The sequence below is a fragment of the Gopherus flavomarginatus genome, chromosome 2, assembly GCF_025201925.1.
Source record: "Gopherus flavomarginatus isolate rGopFla2 chromosome 2, rGopFla2.mat.asm, whole genome shotgun sequence".
Lineage (NCBI taxonomy): Eukaryota > Metazoa > Chordata > Testudines > Testudinidae > Gopherus > Gopherus flavomarginatus.
Genome location: NC_066618.1, coordinates 284207622 through 284226643, shown reverse-complemented (window position 1 = coordinate 284226643; position 19022 = coordinate 284207622). Strand labels below are relative to the sequence as shown.

The following is a 19022-nucleotide window of genomic DNA, read 5'->3' as shown; positions in this document are numbered from 1 at the left end:
CTCCTCTCTGCGCTGCGCGGTGCCAAGCCAGACATCACAGCGGCGTGGCTGCACCTGCTAAAAACCAACCGGCGGCAGAGCCAACCAGCCCGCTTCCCTCCCCCGCCCAATAAACCAGCCCGGACTCGCGGCATGCAGCAGGGCACCAAGCCGGCTCTGCCAGAGGCGACCGGCGCGCCAGGCATGGGGCGACCCGGCCCTGCCACCCTCCGCTAACCGCCCGCCTCTCGATGTGACACTCGCCCACCCGGGCACCCCCTCCTGCTTCTCCCCCGCCTCTGCCCCCCAGCCGCCATGGAGCTCTCCGAGGTGCGGTGCCTGAGCGACAGCGAGGAGCTGTACACCATCAACAGGACCCCCCCCTGCAGCGGCCGCGCCAGACCCCAGCGCCTGCTGTGGCAGACCGCGGTGCGCCACATCACCGAGCAGCGCTTCATCCAGGAGCAGAGCAGCAGCAGCGGGGGGAGCAGCAGCGGGGGCAAAGCCCTGGGCTCGCAGGACTCCTGCTGCCCCAACCACCACCCCCACCCGCACCCCGCGCGGCGCCCGTCCGAGCGCCACAACAACGGGGGCACCAAAGTCTTCCCGGAGCGCACCAGCAGCAGCGGGGACCTGGGCTTCCTGCACCTCGACTGCGCCCCCAGCAACTCCGACTTCTTCCTCAGCTGGGGCTACACCTACCGCGGGGTCATCTTCCCCACGCTGCGCAACTCCTTCAAGTCCCGGGACCTGGAGCGCCTCTACCAGCGCTACTTCCTGGGCCAGCGGCGCAAGTCCCAGGTGGTCATGAACATCCTGGACGTGCTGACCAAGCTGACTCTGCTGCTGCTCCACCTGACCCTGGCCTCGGCCCCCATGGACCCCATCAAGGGCATCCTGCTGGGCTTCTTCACTGGCATCGAGGTGGTGATCTGTGCCTTAGTGGTGGTCAGGAAGGACACGACCTCCTACACCTACCTGCAGTACAGCGGGGTGGTGACTTGGGTGGCCATGGCCACGCAGATCCTGGCTGCTGGCCTGGGCTGTGGGCTTCTGGGTGACGGGATCGGCTACGTGCTCTTCACCCTCTTTGCCACCTACAGCATGCTTCCACTGCCCCTCACCTGGGCCATCCTGGCTGGGCTGGTGACCTCCTTCCTGCAGCTCATCATGCAGCTGGTCATCCCTAGGCTGGCAGTGATTTCCCTCAACCAGGTACCCTCTTCATAACGTGGCAGCCAGCCTGCACTTCTGCCCCAGGATGTGGGGGGAGGAGGGTATAATAGCCCCTTCTTTCTTTAGTTATTGAAATGTACGTCACTAGGAGGAGAAGGACAAAGATAAGAGACATTGGTTGAAGTAGGAAAGCCCCCTGGGAGAGGGAGCATGGTTTGGGTTAAGCGTCTGAATTGGGGCAAGGGGGATGTAAAGGTGGGTTTGCTGAATTCCACCCCTTCCCCCACATATCTCACCAGTGCCCCTTGAAACACTTTTTTGGGAGAGAGAGGGGGAAGTTGGGGCACCCTGTCACTTCTCCCCTTCTCGCTTCAAGCGCTGAGCCAGTAGTTAAAGCACAGGGACTGGGAGGCAGCCATGCTGACGCCTCTTCCCAGCTGTGCTCTGATCTATGTCAAATCACTTCACTTGTTTGTGCCTTTTGGTTTCCTCACTCTCAAAATTACACCCTACCTCCCAGGGGTGTTGGGTGTGTGGAGCACTTTGAGATGCTGGCATGGAAAGTGTAGAAAAGTGTGAAATGTTATTAATTTCTTTTCTATAAGAACATAAGAATAGCCATATTGGGTCAGACTAATGGTCCATCTAGCCCAGTATCCTGTCCTCTGACAGTGGCCAGGGTCAGGTGTTTCAGAGGAAATGAACAGAACAGGGCAGTTATTAAGTGTTGTCCAGTCCCAGCTTTTGGCAGTCAGAGGCTAGAGATGCACAGAGACTCTTGGCTAACAGCCATTGATGGACCTATCCTCCATGAACTTATCTAATTCTTTTTTGTATCCTGTTATAGTTTTGGCCTTCACAACATCCCCTGGCAATGAGTTCCACAGGTTGACTGTGTGTTGCATGTTGACTGTGTGTTGCGTGAAGAAGGGCTTCCTTTTCTTTGTTTTAAACCTTCCACCTATTAATTCATTGGGTGACCCTTGGTTCTTGTGCTATGTGAAGGAGTAAATCACACTTCCTTATTTACTTTCTCTCCATCATTCATGATTTTATAGAGCTCTATCATACCCCCCCTTAGCAGCTGCTTTTCCAAGCTGTAAAGTTAACCTCTCCTCATGTGCAAAGAAACATCCGAGGGTCAGACCTGAAGCCCATTGAAATAATGGAAAGACTCCCACTGAATTCAAAGGGCTTTGGATCCAGTTCTTAGGCAGCCATCCAAACAGTCAAACCACCCAACATTGGTTTGCTGGTAGAGGTGGGTCTTCTTGGGTCAAACAGAAGTGTATTGGGCTGGGCACTTTGAAGGACTCACTTGGGACAGGGAATTTATTACCTGGTGGAGGTTGTATGTGCTGTTTTCTGGTTGACAGACTCCTTGTGGGACAAGCTCGGGCAAGAACGGGGGCTCGGTTCTGAAAATGTTAACTGCATAGGGGCAGGAAGGAAGGATAGAGAGAGTAAATTAAGGACTAATATTACTTAGCACTCCCATAGCCCCTTTTGTCCTGCAATTTCAAAATCACTTTACAAACACTAATGTACTAAAAATTGCGACATTCCTGTGAAACTGGGAAATCTGACATTTTGCTAAGCTTTTTTCTCCCACTCGCTGGGCAGCAATGCAGAACTCAGTCATTTAGATGCTCTTTTTCCCCCTTCTAGAATGTCGTGGTTCTGTGCTCCCAGTATTTCAGATCAGATTATCATGTAAACGTGACTGATTCAAGTGGAGAGGAGAGGCAAGGCAGGAGTTAATCTCAGCCAGAAGAAAGCACAAAAATAGTGTCATTTTTCTTATTTGGAGAAAGTATCTAGCCTCATTTGTGTCTTCTGCTGTTGTTGCCACATGACTGTAAGAGACATGCAAGTAGAAGGTGTGCACATTCTTACACTAGAAGTTTTCACTAGATGGCTCTCCTGGCAATCAGATGCCTCAAACCAGTCTCTTGGCAGCCAGTTGATTCTGCTTATGTCCTTTAGTACTACAGCTGTTCCATTTTATTTATTTACCTTGACTTGCTGGTCACTGTGTGCACCTTTAGGAACCTTGCCTTATTTCTGATTGCACTCATTTACTGTAACCACTGGTCTGAGTGGCTGCCTTTGCTTCTTAATGTTTTTTATGATTTAGATACAGGAGTGTCTTACTTGGCATTAGCTATTAGAATATGAACTAGTTGTGCTGAACTGCAAAGTCTTTGCTGCATAGAATTAAATATATTACAAAAAGGAGTACTTATAACAATCAAAATAATTGTCTATGGCAGGTTTTAAAAAATTCCACCCCGATCCAGTTTCACTTACAGAAATATACTTCCATGATCTTTTTTTGTTACAAGTAATACGGTATAATCTGCTTCATGCATTTCAGTGCAGCTAACTAATCTTTTTTTGGGGAAGGAGGGGTCATTCATAAAATAGACATGAGAGAGAGACCAATTATCCCTTCTATTTGAGAGCATAATACCTAGTCAGTTATATGAATGAAATGCTATTGAACCATGCAAAATGATAAACTACTTGCTATATGATTGTCTTTATGAACTAAAAATATAGAACCAGGTAATATTCTCCACAAACTATTCCATACATGGGTCTTGTTTTACACGTTAACAGACCCAGTTATTTAAACTATCAAATTATAAATTGCTTCAGAACTTTTTTCTTCACTAGAATATTTGATTTGACCTGATCCTCCACCTCCCTGCCAGTGGAAAGGATATTAACATTTATTTGACATTTCACTTTTTTTTTCTTTTTACTTCTCTTTTTCTGTCCATCCTCTTTGTCCCCTCACTAAGCAGTCTCCTGATTTAAGGGAATATAGAGATATATAAGAATATTATAGCTCTCCCTACCTCCCCACCCCCATCAAAAACATGTTTCCGAGAATACCTAGTTCAGACTATTTTATTTTCTGATTTTGTATTAAAGTGGAGGAGGAATAGAATAGTAAGTAAAGCCAGCAGCTGGCAGGCGTGTGACCTCTGTTGACACTGGGCGCTCTCCTCTGGCTCTTGGTGCTGAACACCCTTTGCCTTTTTATTTTTGGATGTAGAACATTTTCATTTGGCTCCCTCTTGTGGTTTCTTGTTACTTCCAATAGCAGCTTCTCTCATCTCCCAGCTTAATTTGATATTCCATAGGCTTTCACTCTGCCAGTCCAAATGGTGGGCATGATCCTGCCAGGTGCTTAGAAACTCCTACCAGGCACTAAATGCCCTCAGCTCCTGTGAAGTAAATGAGAGTTAGATGTGCTCAGAACTCCCACAGAATTGGACCTATTGTCTACATGACAAGGCATAGTTAGAATAAGTTTGCTGGTACTGCACTAAGATGCAATCAGGTACTGCACTAAGACAGTGAATTGTAATTAAAATCACATTATCTACCTTGTACACTGTATTGATTTCTTTCATGGTAAAGTGAAGGAACAGGAAACCATTAAACAATATTCATTGCGTAAGGGCAGCACATTATAAAGTCATAGTGATGTGATGACTGCCCTATCATGTAGTTTAGAATAACTCGTATTGTTATTCTTAGCATGTCCACAATGTACGAGGCTCTGTAAACTCACATGGGAAGATACAACCCAAAGGGTCCCTTTGCACTGTTATAGCCATTTCCCTCTGAGGCTTGCAAAGCATTTTAAAATTATTCATGACTTAAAGCCCCGTAACACTGTCAATATTATTTTACAGATAGGTGCAGATAGTTTAAATGACTTGCCCAAGGTCAGACATTAAGTCTGTAGGAGAATTCAGTTATCCTGATCTTCCAGATAAAACTGTCTCTTTTATCATATGGTTTATTTTACTCAGGTTGTAAACATCAGATTCTCTGACCCATGATTATCTAATAATATTACATGCAGTGTTGTTGCAGCTGTGTTGGTCCCAGGACATTAGTGAGATAAGGACAGTGAGACAATACAAGATAAAATAAAAATTAAAGATAGTACCTCGCCCATGTTGTTTCTCTAATAATGTTATGGAAGCTGTAATAATTTAGCCATCTGGATAGACAGGAAGGTATGTCGCTACCTAAATTAGACCAGCTACATTAATTAAAATATGCTGGGAATGATGGAAAAGACAGAGGGTGAAATTCTGAGTTTTTCTGGAAGTAGGAGTTTTTCCATTGACTTCAATGGGGATTTCATGCAGGGAAAATATTGCATACAGTACTGAATACAATAGCATGGTCTATATTAGCATAGCTAGTTAATTAGCTTATACAGTAATATCCATGTGGATAATGGGTCTGATTCTTTTCTTACTCATACTGGTGTAATCAGGAGTAACTCCATCAAAATAATGAAGTTATAGTGGTGTAAGAGGGAAGTCAAGTAGCATGTGTTCTGTTTTCTCTTTATCCTAATTAATTACATTTGTTATTGAGAAGCATATACTCAGATGCAGCTGAAAGTCTTCAGTAATATTGAACATCAGACGCACAGAGCTTGCCTTTTGGGGCAGCTATGTTTTCTGTTATTGAAGGCACACATTTTAATGCACATAAATATTACCCACAGTTCACCATTTTCTACAGGGGTCATTTTCAAGAGGTTATGTGAATTTCCCTCCATGGCTGTTCCAAAATATTATTTAATCTATGATTTACTGATAGCGCTTTCAGGGAGAAAGGGGAAGAGGGGAGGAAAAGAGAGAGAAGTGAAATGAGAAATGAGATAAAGAAAAAAAATTAGCTCTACTCAGGCCCAGTTCTGCAAGGTGCCCAGCACCTATTGGAAGATTCTGAGAATTCTCATCTCCCATTGACTTCTAGCTGGAAGTGCTGAGAACTGTACAGGCAATGTTCAATACGTGCCAAGGTGAAAGCCCACAAAGAGGGTCTGATCCCGTAGTCCTGGTGAAGGTAAAACTTCTGTTGACTTCCCTAGGAATTTTCCCTAAGTATTGCAAGATAGGGCTCAAAATCCTTACCCCACTAAACACAGAACTCTCATTTTTATATGCTTTTTATTTTATTCGGTCAGCTACTGTGATGTGGTGAAGTTTGCTGGAGACGTTCCTATAAATGAATTCCCAGAGAGTGTCTGTTTGTATTGTATTTACGATTGTGTTTTCCTCTATTGGATTATAAAATATAAAGAGTAAATTATCTGCGTCAGGAATATAGAGAAGAATAAACAATTCACTGCATTTTATATTAATGTACAATACAGGCAGATGATACCATGGATATGAATTCTGACAGGCTGCAAGATAATCATGTAAGCCATGTACATAAACTGGATTTTTATGCTCCACTCCTGCAACCATTGCTCACATAAGTCAATGAGCCTACCCATGTGAGAAATAGCTATTCAAACTGATGGCTTGGAGGATCAAGTCTAAATTACGTACATTAAACAGGGCTTTTAAAAAGAGTTAAGGAACACTACCAAGATTAGTTAGACCTGAAATTTGATCCTTGTCTTAATAAATCTCTCTGCAGAGGCTATGCAGTTCTTTATGTTTATATGGTTGGTTTTTTTCCAGACATGTTTCAGAGTTATTATAAAAAAGATGACAAATGGCAACCTTACAATAACAAACTAGCATACATGTGTAACGGAGCTAAAAGATTTTGTAAACACATTCCACCTTCATTATTTCCAACAATTTATTGTTGATATCAGTGTGGGAATTTTGCCACATACCTTGGCAGTATCCTTTGAAATATTTTAGTCTAAAATTGCTTTAAAGACCAATTTGAATTTGAAAGTCAGAAAACGATTAAACTGTTTGACTCTTTAGCCCTAAAGCCTCCTTCATAGCACAATTTACTGTCAAGTTTTACTGCCATTTTTTACCTGGGGTGAATTATAAACTGACTGTATTTTTTTAGATTGGATTACGAACTTGTTTCTTTTTATATCCCGATGGGTATCAGTGGGTCAAAGCATAATTAGATTAGAACTGGATATACTTTCCTCTGGAGCAGCTGCAATACTGTGCTACATGGGACAAATGCATTAGTCATATTTACAATTTGATGATTGATTGCATTTTGAGAGTTCATCAGAAATGGAGTAATCCAAGCAGAACATGGATGAAGCCTGTTTTTATCACTGAGCTTTATCACTGAGTTTCAGATAACAGCAGACGAATGCACTTGCCCTCAGGGGAGGTTAGTATGATCATTTTGATAGAATATTGTCAAAATCACTCTGATGACAATTTTTTCCCCCATGATCAAAACATGGGGATGTGCTGGTTTGGCCAAAATAGCAACTTCCAACAAAAACCACTTGCCTGCTAGCATAGTGCACCAAGGTAGTTACTGATCATGAATGGATTGGGTTGGCATGGTCCTTTTTCAGATATGCAAGAGATTAAAGGAGGGTAACATCCCCATACTCACTCCTGTATTCTTGCCTGCCCAGCCTCTGAATCTGGCCATGGCCTGGAAGGAGGAATAGCTGCAGCTATTCAACTGATACTTCCCTCTGTAAGCAAATGGGCGGAGAGGAAGCCCAGGGGTGGGAGGAGTTTGGGCTCTTCCCCTTTCGCTACAAGAGTAGTTGGCAAGGCACACATTGGGGTAAGCTGTTGTATGGAATTGAGTTTCCAGAGCAGGGGAGCATGATTCTCTGAGTTCTTTGGTCTGCTCCTGGTGCAGTATAGCTTCCTACTCAGGGCAGACTGTGATATTACAATCTAGCCCAGTGCCAGGGGCACATATGCAAAATATGTCAGTTATTTGTACAATGTATACTTGAACATTTACAGATCGATTCCAGTCTCAGTTACACTGATGTAAGCCAGGAGTAAATGTGATCAGTCTGGCGTGTAGGGCCTGAACCAGAGAGATGCTAACACACCCAATACCCATTGATTTGCTGGCATTCAGCATAGCTTGGAGCCATGCCCAAAGGGGTCTTGCTAGGTGCTAAATGAACGGAAGGCACTCAGCAGTTTGCATAGGGGCCTGATTAAAGCCCATTGAGGTTAATGTAAAGTCTCACATTGACTTCAGTGAGCTTTGGATCCGAGTCTAGGATTGATTTTGATTTAGGAAAACCAGCACGATTACTCAGCATTTCTACAAAATGTTACAAGTACATTCCAGGTTAAAGCACTGATTTATGTTTGGAAATCTGCTCATTCTGCCATGTTTTGGTTTGCTCTGATTTCAGTCATTTGGAATAAATTATGTCAATCTTATTTTTATAAACACCTGAATCTATATCTGATGATGCTGATGCGCTGCTGCCTAAACTGTAAGAGAGCAAATGAAGAAGCCAATACCATGTTGCACAATGCTAACTATAGAAACATACTGTCACCTGCTGTCACAATAACTTTTCATCATGCAAGTTTTGTTTATAAGCAACTACTTTAAGGAGTCCTTGAATTTCATTGGCATTTCATTTGCCAGTTTCTCCTACTGCAGGGTTTCACACAGTTAGCCTAGCAGGAAAGACTCAGACTTTAAGGCCAGAAGGACCATCGTAATCTTTGCAGGTCACAGACCCTCGTTCACCCAGCCCATAACCACTATCTGAGTTACTGCAGTCCTTTTGCTCTTGACAAATCTATGCTGGCTATTTCTTATAACACTATTATTCGCTAGGTGCTTACAGACTGATTGTTTTTAATAATTGAGAGTGGGGCTGCTGAGTAGTTTAATTAACCACTACTGCAATGAGGCATTCTGAGAAACCACTGAAGCATTTAAGTGCAGCAACAGCCATTTTATCAGCTACTGCAAAAAACTGCTTTCCTTGCACATAATCCAGAGGGTTTAGGGCTTTATTTGTTTGTCTTCTCATCCTGGTGCTCTTAGTATTAATTTAATTCATATTTTCTACCTGTTTTGAATTATGAATCTGAATGCAAAGTGAACATGAGTTTCACGATTTGATCATTGTATCTACTGCAATTTTTTATTTTTTACCTGATTTTTTTCACATTGTTTTACAACTTCATATGCCAAAGTATGTTCTTTTCCTTAGACACCCTACATTGTTTCTAAATGCATAGTCCTCTTGGAGTTAGAGGGTACAATCAATGGGAGCCTCTAACGGGGCCAGGATTTCACCAAGAATATTTTTGATTTTTCTAAACAAGGGTGGAGAGAGAGAGAGAACTGCAGTATTTACACAAAAACAACGAGGAGTCCTTGTGGCACCATAGAGAGTATTTATGCAGCTATCCTAGTTCATATTGTTGGAAGAGATTTGCATCACCGACACGTTATTATTCCTCCTTTTCTCCAATCTCTGCTGATTTACTTAGGTGGTCAGTTCTTCAGGGCAGGCACTATCTGTTTGTTCTGTGTTGAACCATGACTGGGGCCTGGAGGCATAATCACACACAAATAATTAATAATAATTTGGTAAGTCTTTCTATGAATAAGAGACATAGTGTGGAAAAATATTTATAAAATACTATCTACCTTAAATGTGCAACAAAGAGATTAATTAAAGAAAAACTATTTGTTTTCCCATCTCTGTTACTCAAATAAATGAAGAAGATCTATATCGTATGTGATTGCCTTTGTCTTATGTGTAGGGCCCTACCAAATTTATGGCCAGAAAAATGCATCACGGACCATGAAATCTAGTCTCGCCTCATGAAATCTGGTCTTTTGTGTGTTTTTACCTTATACTATACAGATTTCACAGGGGAGACCAGCGTTTCTCAAAGTGGGGGTCTTGACCCAAAAGGGAGTTGCAGGGGGTGGCAAGGTTATTTTAGGGCAGTCACAGAATTGCCACCTTTACTTCTGTGCTGCCTTCAGAGCTGGGCGGCTGGAGAGAGGCAACTTTTGGCCAGGCACCCAGCTCTGAAGGTGGCACCCCACCACCAGCAGCACAGAAGTAAGCATGGCAGTACCATATCATGCCACACTTACTTCTGCGCTGCTACCTTCAGAGCTGGGCAGTTGGAGAGTGGTGGCTGCTGACTGAGGGCCCAGCTCTGCAGGAAGCAGCGCAGAAGTAAGGGTGGCAATACCATACCAGGCCATCCTTACTTCTGCTCTGCTGCTGGCGGCTGCAGTGCTGCCTTCAGAGCTGGGTTCCCGGCCAGCAGCCACTGCCTTCCAGCTGCCCAGCTCTGAAGTCAGCACCGCCACCAGCAGCAGTGCAGGAGAAAGGGTAGCAGTACCACAACCCTCCTACGATAACCTTGCAACCCGCCCACAACTCCTTTTTGGATCAGGACCCCTACAATTACAACACTGTGAAATTTCAGATTTAAATAGCTGAAATCATGAAATTTATGATTTTTAAAATGACTGTGAAATTGACCAAAATGAACCATGAATTTGGTAGGGCCCTACTTATGTGAAAGTATATCTAATGGGTATCAGTATTAATAATTTGTATCTATAATGTATGTACACATCCTTAGAGACTTCTAATCATTATAGAGATCGTTCCAATACATATCAAATCTAATTTATTATGATAGACATTTGTGATCTTATATGGGAGGTATTGGTATCTCGTGTACGCTCCAACCAGGGACTGGGAATCAAGATTTCTGGGTTCCACTCCTGAATTTGCCACTGCCATGCTGTGTGTGTGACCTTGGCAAGTCTCTTTACCTCTCTGTATCTCCATTTACAAACATACATATAAATGCATCTTTCAGGGTGCTGTAAGGGTAAATAATGTTTTTGCAAAGTGCTTTGAGAACTTCATGCCAAAGGTATTATGTAAGTGCCAACTCTTATTATTACCTTGTTGACTACACAAAGTTATTCTCATTCACTGCACCTCATTGTTACCTTTCATTCAAACATATCAGCCTTCCACAACAAAGAGCAGGAAGGACTACTCTCTGTTTACTGTCAGCAGTCATTAAGATAAGAATGTAGTGAGGGTGATTTCAGAAAAAATGTTTAAATACGACCTTGTTTTTTATAAAGCAGATCGGATTATATAGTCATGGATTTTCTCCTTTAAGGACCTGGTACTCTTTTACACCACAGCCACTTTACACCCCCATGGCACTGCAAGAGGCCATAGAATGGGAGTAAACTACTTATATGTCTACTTTAAGGTCTCTTTACATAGCCAGAGCTCATTAGTGTAAATGAGGATTCGGCCTTTGGAGTGCAAAGTTTACATTTCCTAGGATGAATCGTCTGAAATTCTATTCATAATGTTTTTAATCTCTTCTTTATTTCTCCATTTATTGATTAACTCTATAAAAAAGCCCCTCCCCTTCGGAAAATAAGATCTTAAATAAAATAAAAATCAATCGTTCCTATCAAAGATGGCATGGCACTTTCAAGCACACAATTCAGAGATTCGTGAGAAACTGTTTGTGTCTGTTTAAAGCACCATTGCTTATGTCAGTTACTTGTCTTCCCTTTCCAACTCCACTGTGTAGCTAAAGCAAGGTGGCATAGTTAAAATTAAAATTAACTGTTCCCAGAGCAATGGTAACTGGGCTGCATTGCCCATATGTAGTATTTTCTATTTGTCTTTTTCTTGTTAAGGACTCAAGCCTTCTACCATTGAAAGTCAGTGGCAAAACTCCCATTGTCTTCAACGGGTTCAGGATTGGAACTATAGTTTTATTTTAAATGAAATCTTGAAATTTGAAGAAAAGAGCTAAACACAACAAAAAATATGGAGTGATGCAACTTTGAAGAAGTTGTGATATTTTTCATGTTATTGCCAATGTAAATTCAGCTTTTGGATTGATAATGTGGGTAGGGATTTACTGTATTTGTTAAAATAAAATGGTTACAATCTGCTTCCTATAAAGCATCCCCCATAGCCAGCTGAGAATGGCAGCCCTGGTGCTTGCTAAGCTGGAAAAGAGCATGTGCAATATTATCACTCCCTGTGTGATGACACAAAGCGAATGAGGCTTCAGTCTTCTTCTAAAAAATCTAAATATGCCCATTAAGCATGCTCAGAATTGATTTTCTTCGATAGCTTACAACTTTCTTTTCTGCCAGAAGTATACTTGTCCCTCCGTTGTTAAGGAATATTTATATGTACATTTTCAGACTTCAGCTATATTTTTTGGCTAGTGCCCTATAAAAAATACCTCAAGTAGCAGCCTAATATTACTCCCAAATTGTATATTTAATGATGGCTGTGATGGCAACCTAAGACATTTTAAAGTGGAGTTCTCCTCTGGAAAGTAACTTCATAGGCGTAGCATTGGGGGTTCCCGTTTATTGTCTGTTAGTGTTTTCCACCTCATGGTCCAGATCAATGGGATTGCTCATGTATTTAAAATTATGCACTTTCACTGGATTGGTGTCTTTCCAAATGGCAAAGTAATTGCCAACCCTACAAATTCAGTGTGAGGTCTGGAAGTGAAGCTGGGTCCTTTCCTTCACAACCATCTGCATAACCTTGTTGCCTTCAGTGGATTTGCACGTGTAAATAAATGGCACTTATTAAATAATCCTGTTGGTGAAGCACAAGAAGGAATAGAACCCTTTTACTGTTTATTGTCTGAGTTTTTTAAGAGGAGTAAAAAGCAATAAAAACATTTTGTCACTAAGTTCAGACTATTCGACCCTGAAAATACAAAACAAATAGATCTGCTGAATAAGAAAGTGTTAGGTTTACATAGACAAGGTGTGTGAGGTAATATCATTTATTGGTTTACCTTGTGTTGGTGAGAGAGATAAGCCTTCGCTCTAGAACCTTGCTCTGGGCTCTGGGACCCTAGGCTTATGGGCAGGCAGAGAGGCTCCGCACGCTGCCCCCACCCCCAGCACTGGCTTTGCAGCTCCCATTGGCTGGGAACTACGACCAATGGGACCCTGCAAGGCAGGGTGCAGAGTCTCTCTGGCTGCCCATGTGCCTAGGGGCCGCAAAGACCTGGAGGGTGCTTTCTGGGAGCTGTGGTAAGCGCTGCCGGGACCCTAACCCTGAACTCCAACTTCCTGCCCAGCCCAGAGTCCCTTCCTGCATCCCAAACCCCTTGTTCCCAGCCCCACCCCAGAGCCCACACCCCTTGCCAGAGACCTTGACCCGCCACACACATACCCCAACCCCCTGCCACAGCCTGAAGCCTTCTCCCACACCCTGAACCCTTCATTTCTGGCCCCCACCCCCAGCCCAGAGCCCATACCCCCCACCCTGCACTCCAACTCCCTGCCGCAGCCCGGTGAAAGTAAGTGAAGGTGGGGAAGAGCGAGCAAAGGAGGGAGGGGAGATGGAGCGAGCGGAGAACAGGGCTTTGGAGAAGAGGTGAGGTGGATGCGGGGCCTCGGGAAGGGGCGGGGCAGGAGTGTTTGGTTTTGTGCGATTAGAAAGTTGGCAACCCTCCATAAATCAAGTGTCTTTATTAAGTGTCTTTATTAAGACTGTGATTTTTAGGGCCAAGCAACATTGTGGATTTAAGCTCCCAGGGTCATCCTTTGAAGGTGGTGTGCATGTTTCCATTGAAGATGAGGACTGAGAGGTCAGATATGGAGTGATCATTTTGTTGAAAATGGTGCTTTTGGCTTTTGTCATTTTTCTACGTGAGAGCATAGTGATTGTCTGGTTTCACTCACATACTTGTTATTGGGGTGCACTGGATGAGCTACACTACATGTTGTAATAGGCATGTGTAGGACCCATGGATCTTGAAAGGTGTGTTGGGGCATAGGCTTGTATTGATTACCATAGCAATGGTGATACGTCTGCAGGCTTTGCATCTAGGCACTTTGCAGACATGCTCTTTAAGGCCTTAAAATACAATTACATTTGGAAAAAGGACTCAGCAAAAATGACATTGTGGTGTTTATTCTTTCTCTGTTACTTGCTTTCCGATCAGATTAATTATCTTTACACATCAAAATGATACCAGCTGTTTTCCTAAAGTTTGTGTGTACCTAGGGAGAACTGATAGATGCAATATAAAGATTGAGAATAAATACATTAATTAATAAACACACTGTTTTTCTAATTACCATTGCTACAAACTCAAGCTGGAATCTGGAAATGAAGCTGTATTTTTTATGCCACCAGTAATAAAGATCCTGCAATTAGAAACTTCATGGTACGTTGTGCAGTAAATTGAGCTGAATTCTATCATCAGCTTCCTTTACAGAAGTCAGCAACGTGCCTTCTCTAAGGGAGGCACTGGCTATCTCCATTAGCGGTGGATTCCGTTGCAATGGACCCTGCTAATCTTCACCACCTATGCAGCATATGTAGAACATAGAGCCAGAATTCTGTTTCATCTATTTCTATTAAGATGCCACAGGACTCTTTGCTGCTTTTGCAGATCCAGACTAACATGGCTACCCCTCTGATACTTGAGAATTCTATTTGTGGCACAAAGTGTTCTCAACTCTCATACCTCAAGGAAGGCAGTGTTTGTGCCTCCAGAATTTGCTTGGTGGAGATATCCAGTTTAGTTCAAATCTGCTTGATTTGCTCCACAAGTAACATGAAGTTTGAAGATAGCCTGGATCAACCTTTAATGAGAAATTATCCCACAGTATTGTGCGTGATGCAAAAAGAGGGTAGGATCCAGCTGGTTCTTCCATAACACTAATGATAGATTGCTAAAAGTAGTGAAACATGTTCTGTTCAGTAAAGTCAGCATGTACTGTAGAATGCAAAGAAGCTGCAGGGATCAAGTATGCCAAATAAGCAGAGGCCATTTTTACACAGTCACATTTTTTTTTGTTTTATCACCAACTCACTTTAATTCTTTCTTGTGTTAGTTAATAAAAATCCACCCAGTTCCAATGCCAGGCAAAGCTGCAAAATTCTCCCACTCCTAATTTCATAGCCCTATTCTAACTTTAATAATCTCATTAATGTACATTGCTTTGTATATGACCACAGATCACGTTCTTTATTGCAGATGTCATTCAGTAGACTAGCAGAACATGTATACACAAGTTTGAATAAAGAACAATAAGGCAGAATTTTTACAGTTTCTAATTAAAGCTTTGATTCATCAAGATACTTTAAATACATGCATAACTTTAAGTATATGAGTTGTCTTGTTGAAGCCAGTGGGACCTGAGCTGGCAAAGTATTTTTGGCAAATAGTAAATTCACTGAAATATTAATTTTTCAGGACATCAAAACTGTTTGCAAATTCCAGGTTGATTTCAGCAACTAGTTTCAGCTTCAAAAAACTGATTTTTTGATAAAGCCAAAAACTGTTTTTTTCAGCTACTTTGAAATGTTTCCTTTTGACTTTTTGTTTCAAAATGGTGGTTTGTTTTGGTATTTAACCCAAAACAAAATGAAAAAACAAAAACTTTTGTTTTCAGTCAAATAGATAATTTTGTTTGACCCAAACCAAATTCTTTTTAATTGTTGGGTGTTCTTTTTATTTTTTTATTTTTTGTTTTGGGCAAGAAAAGCAACAAATAATAATCAATTTTGGTGTGAACTGAGCCTCCCTCCACCCCACCCCCAATTTTCCAGTTCGGTCCCCCCAACCAAAACATCAGTTATTGCTCAACTCTAGATTGACCTACTCATGTTCTTAAAAATATGCAGAAGCCTATGGGACTTTTATAAAAATAACAGAAATCTTAAAATGTAGATAAAAATAGCCTTGAATAAGATTCGTAGCTGCTCTACCTCTTGTCTTGCAGCTGGGGATCACCCAAGTCCCGGCCAAGATCTCCTGCAGCTAAACATGCCCATTTGTCAGGGAATCTAGAGCATGTTGGGGTGGGGAACTTATGAGCAGTTATGGAGACCCTACACCACTGGCAGATTCTTCTGTTTCGGAGAAATTCTCTTGGGGCTGGAGCCACTGGGTCTAAGGCTGCTTTATGTCACTGGAGCTGCGGAAGCATCCTTGTGGGCCGAGCATCTGGCCTACTTTACACAGGTATAAGTGACTACAGGAGATGCCAAGACGTTGAGAACTGGCTTTTCCTTGTAGCTCAATGAATATAAAATGCTCCCCATCTTGTCTAAATAAACTGAGACTCTTAGCAAGAGCACAGAATTGTAATTCAGGCAGCATATTGGCTAATGTTCTCTTCAGGAACAATAAACTGAGACCTTGCTGGGATATGCTTTTATAATTTTTTCATCACGTGAAGGGCAGTTCACTCATTCAGCAACGTGCCTTAATTTCCAGAGCACAAATATACATAAGCACAGTTCAGAACAATGATGTAAAATTCTTCTACTTTAATAAAGGATTTTCAAGGCAGCTATCTACCAGCTCCTGCAATCCTGGAATCTGGCCGTAATGATGAATACTCTGGGAGTTCAGGCCTTTTGGGAAAATATTCAAACTTATTCTGAGGACATTGTTATAGAACGAGGGAACCTCTGGAACTAAAAGCAAGAATCTCTACAGCCTGAGTTGAAGGGCAAGCTTCACCCCCAATGAACTGTAATAAAGACATGTCTACGCTGCATTGTAAATCCAGGTCTGTGGGATCCAGGCTTGTGAACTCCGTGTTTCCAAGCCTATACTTGAGCAGCCACACTGCATTGTAAACCTGGGTTTACAGTTTCTGGGCCCAGGTTTCACAGCTGTGCTAGTGTGTCCACACTGCGCTACTCAGACCTTCTAACTCAGGTCTTCAACTTGAACTGCATCAACACTGCAAAATGATGGGGCTTGGCCCTGAGTCACAGCAGGAGTTGGTCTCAGGCCCACCCCACGAGGTGGTTCTAGGACCCACGTCCTGCATGAATGCTGATCAGAATCAGACAGTTTTGTGTGTGGATGATAGTGGGGTTTGGGCTCAAGCCAGAGTCTGAGCCCAAGTTTACAGTGCAGTGTAGGCATACCCTAACAGAATCACATCCTCTGTGGATCAAGCACCAAGAGGCACACATAACACATTGACCAATGGGCTAAAATTGTTCTTTATGTTATTCTTTTACTAGCAATATTTCAGAAGTGCCAACCACCCTCCCTCTGATAATCAAGCCAACCTTCAAGGTGTCTCAGATAGAGTGACCAGATGTCCTATTTTATAGGGACAGTCTCGATTTTTGGGGTGGGGGGTGTTGTGTTCTTATATAGGCACCTATTACCTCCTAACCCGTCCTGATTTTTTACACTTGCTATCTGGTCACCCTAGTCTCAGGTCAGGAAGCCAAAACTTCCAGTATGCAAAATCACCAGTCACTTTGGAAAATGTTGGCTGTAATATTCACAGTTGTCTAAGTTAACAATCACACAGAAAAGAGGGATCTTCCATTGTTGTACGCAGTGTTGTCGTAGCTGTGCTGGTGAGACAAGTTCTCTCACCAACGGAAGTCAGTCCAATAAAAGATATTACCTCACAGCCTACTCACAGAGAAGAGAGGCAACTACAACAGAACCGATGCCTCTGGGATCCCCTCTGTATGCCCTGCTGGGAAAATGGAAGGCTGCGCCTGTTTAGACCCCCTCCTGCCACCCACTGCAGGCTTAGAGGGGTTGAGAGAGGGAGCCTGCCCTGCTGCGTCTGGCCTAATCAGCAACAGGAGCTGCTGCTCCATTGCCTGCTCCCACACGAGGTTATTGGGAGATGGGGTGAGAGGGGCAGTGGGGGGAGTGTGGGGAGAGGAGGCTTGTGGAGCGGGGCAAGAGTTACATGGGGAAAATTGGAGAGATGGGAACAGTACAGTCTGGTGATGGGGAATGAGGGAGAAATACAGGGGGACCTTGGATAAGGGCAATTGAGAGGAACTAGAGGAAGGGAAACAGAGGGAAAGATGGACAAGGAGGAGACCAGTAGAGGTGATGAGCTTGGGAGCGGGGCCACCACAGGCAGAGACTTTGGGTTGAGGTTTGGGTACAGGAGTACTGAGGATGGGGTAACAAGTGCAAAGGGGGTTCTTGAGGAAATTGGTCAGGTAAAAAAGTGATCTGGGGGGAAGCAAAGGGTGTGGTGGGAAAACTGGGAGGGTGAAAGGGAAGTAGAAGCAGAGTAGTTGAGAGACTTGGGGGCAGGGGAGCTCTGTAAGAGACCTCAGGGGCACCTGACAAGAGGGAAGCAGAGACTGGGAAGGGAGCTGATGATGGGAAGGCAGAGCCTGGAAACTGGAGGGGGAGGGATCAGGGAGACAGAGTGAAGAGAGGTGAAGACATAGATTAGCTGGAGAAGGGATGGGGTATGCAAAGCAAAGAGGGAGGATGAGACATCTTGAAAGACAGAGCTGGAGTATCTGAGGGATTGAGAGAGAGAGAAGTAGAAGTTTGGTGCATGTCAGAGTTATTATGAGACCTGGGGGCAGAGAAATATTGGGAGAGGCAGAGAGAGATGGGGACTTTGCACAGCAATGAGGAGGGGAGTGGAATGCTGAGTGCTTTTGAGCTTTAGAGCTAGGTCTTTGAGCTAGAAACATTTCTGTGTATCATTATAAATACAGCGTCCAGCTCTTCAGCAGGGGAAGGCTAGTGCTGCTGGTCCTCTTTGTTCACAAGCTGACATATGGTGCCATGGAAACATCAGCGGACCAGAACTAAAATTATCACTGCTGGACCCAGAAAAAGGTCATTTGGGGATAAATTCCACATTTGAAGGAAAAACTTGCTTTTCTTTTTAGAACTGGTCAAAAAATGCAATTTATCTTCATGGGAAATATCAAAACATTTTTTATTTTTTCTAAGTTTCCTGTGAAAAAAATTCAGGGTTTGTTTTAATTAAAGAAAAGAAAAGAAAATAATTGGTTTTCAGTAAAAAAAAGCATTGGTTTTCAAATATATATATCCAAATTCTAACATTTTTCCTGAAATATTAATATTTAAAATGAAAAATGTTTGGTTTTCTGTTTCTGCTTTTTCATTAAAAAAAATAACACAACCCAAATTTCATCCAAAACAATTTTTTTCCAGATATCCCAATTTTTCTTTCAATTTGAAAGCCATTTTTCATTAATAAAATGTTTTGACAAATTAATTTTCATCAGCTCTGTTCATTTTTGTGGTAGGTGCTTTTCTTTAAAAAATAGG

At 42.8% G+C, this 19022-nt stretch overlaps 1 protein-coding gene across 1 annotated transcript in view; it reads left to right on the top strand.

Annotated features, from left to right (window-relative positions):
- Window positions 1-294: 294 nt before the first annotated feature.
- The window catches only part of ADCY8 (adenylate cyclase 8), a 182148-nt gene continuing 163420 nt past the window's right edge, over window positions 295-19022 (top strand). Inside the window, exon 1 of the mRNA XM_050940609.1 lies at window positions 295-1194. Coding sequence (XP_050796566.1) covers window positions 295-1194 — 900 coding nt within the window. The remainder of the gene's footprint in view (window positions 1195-19022) is intronic.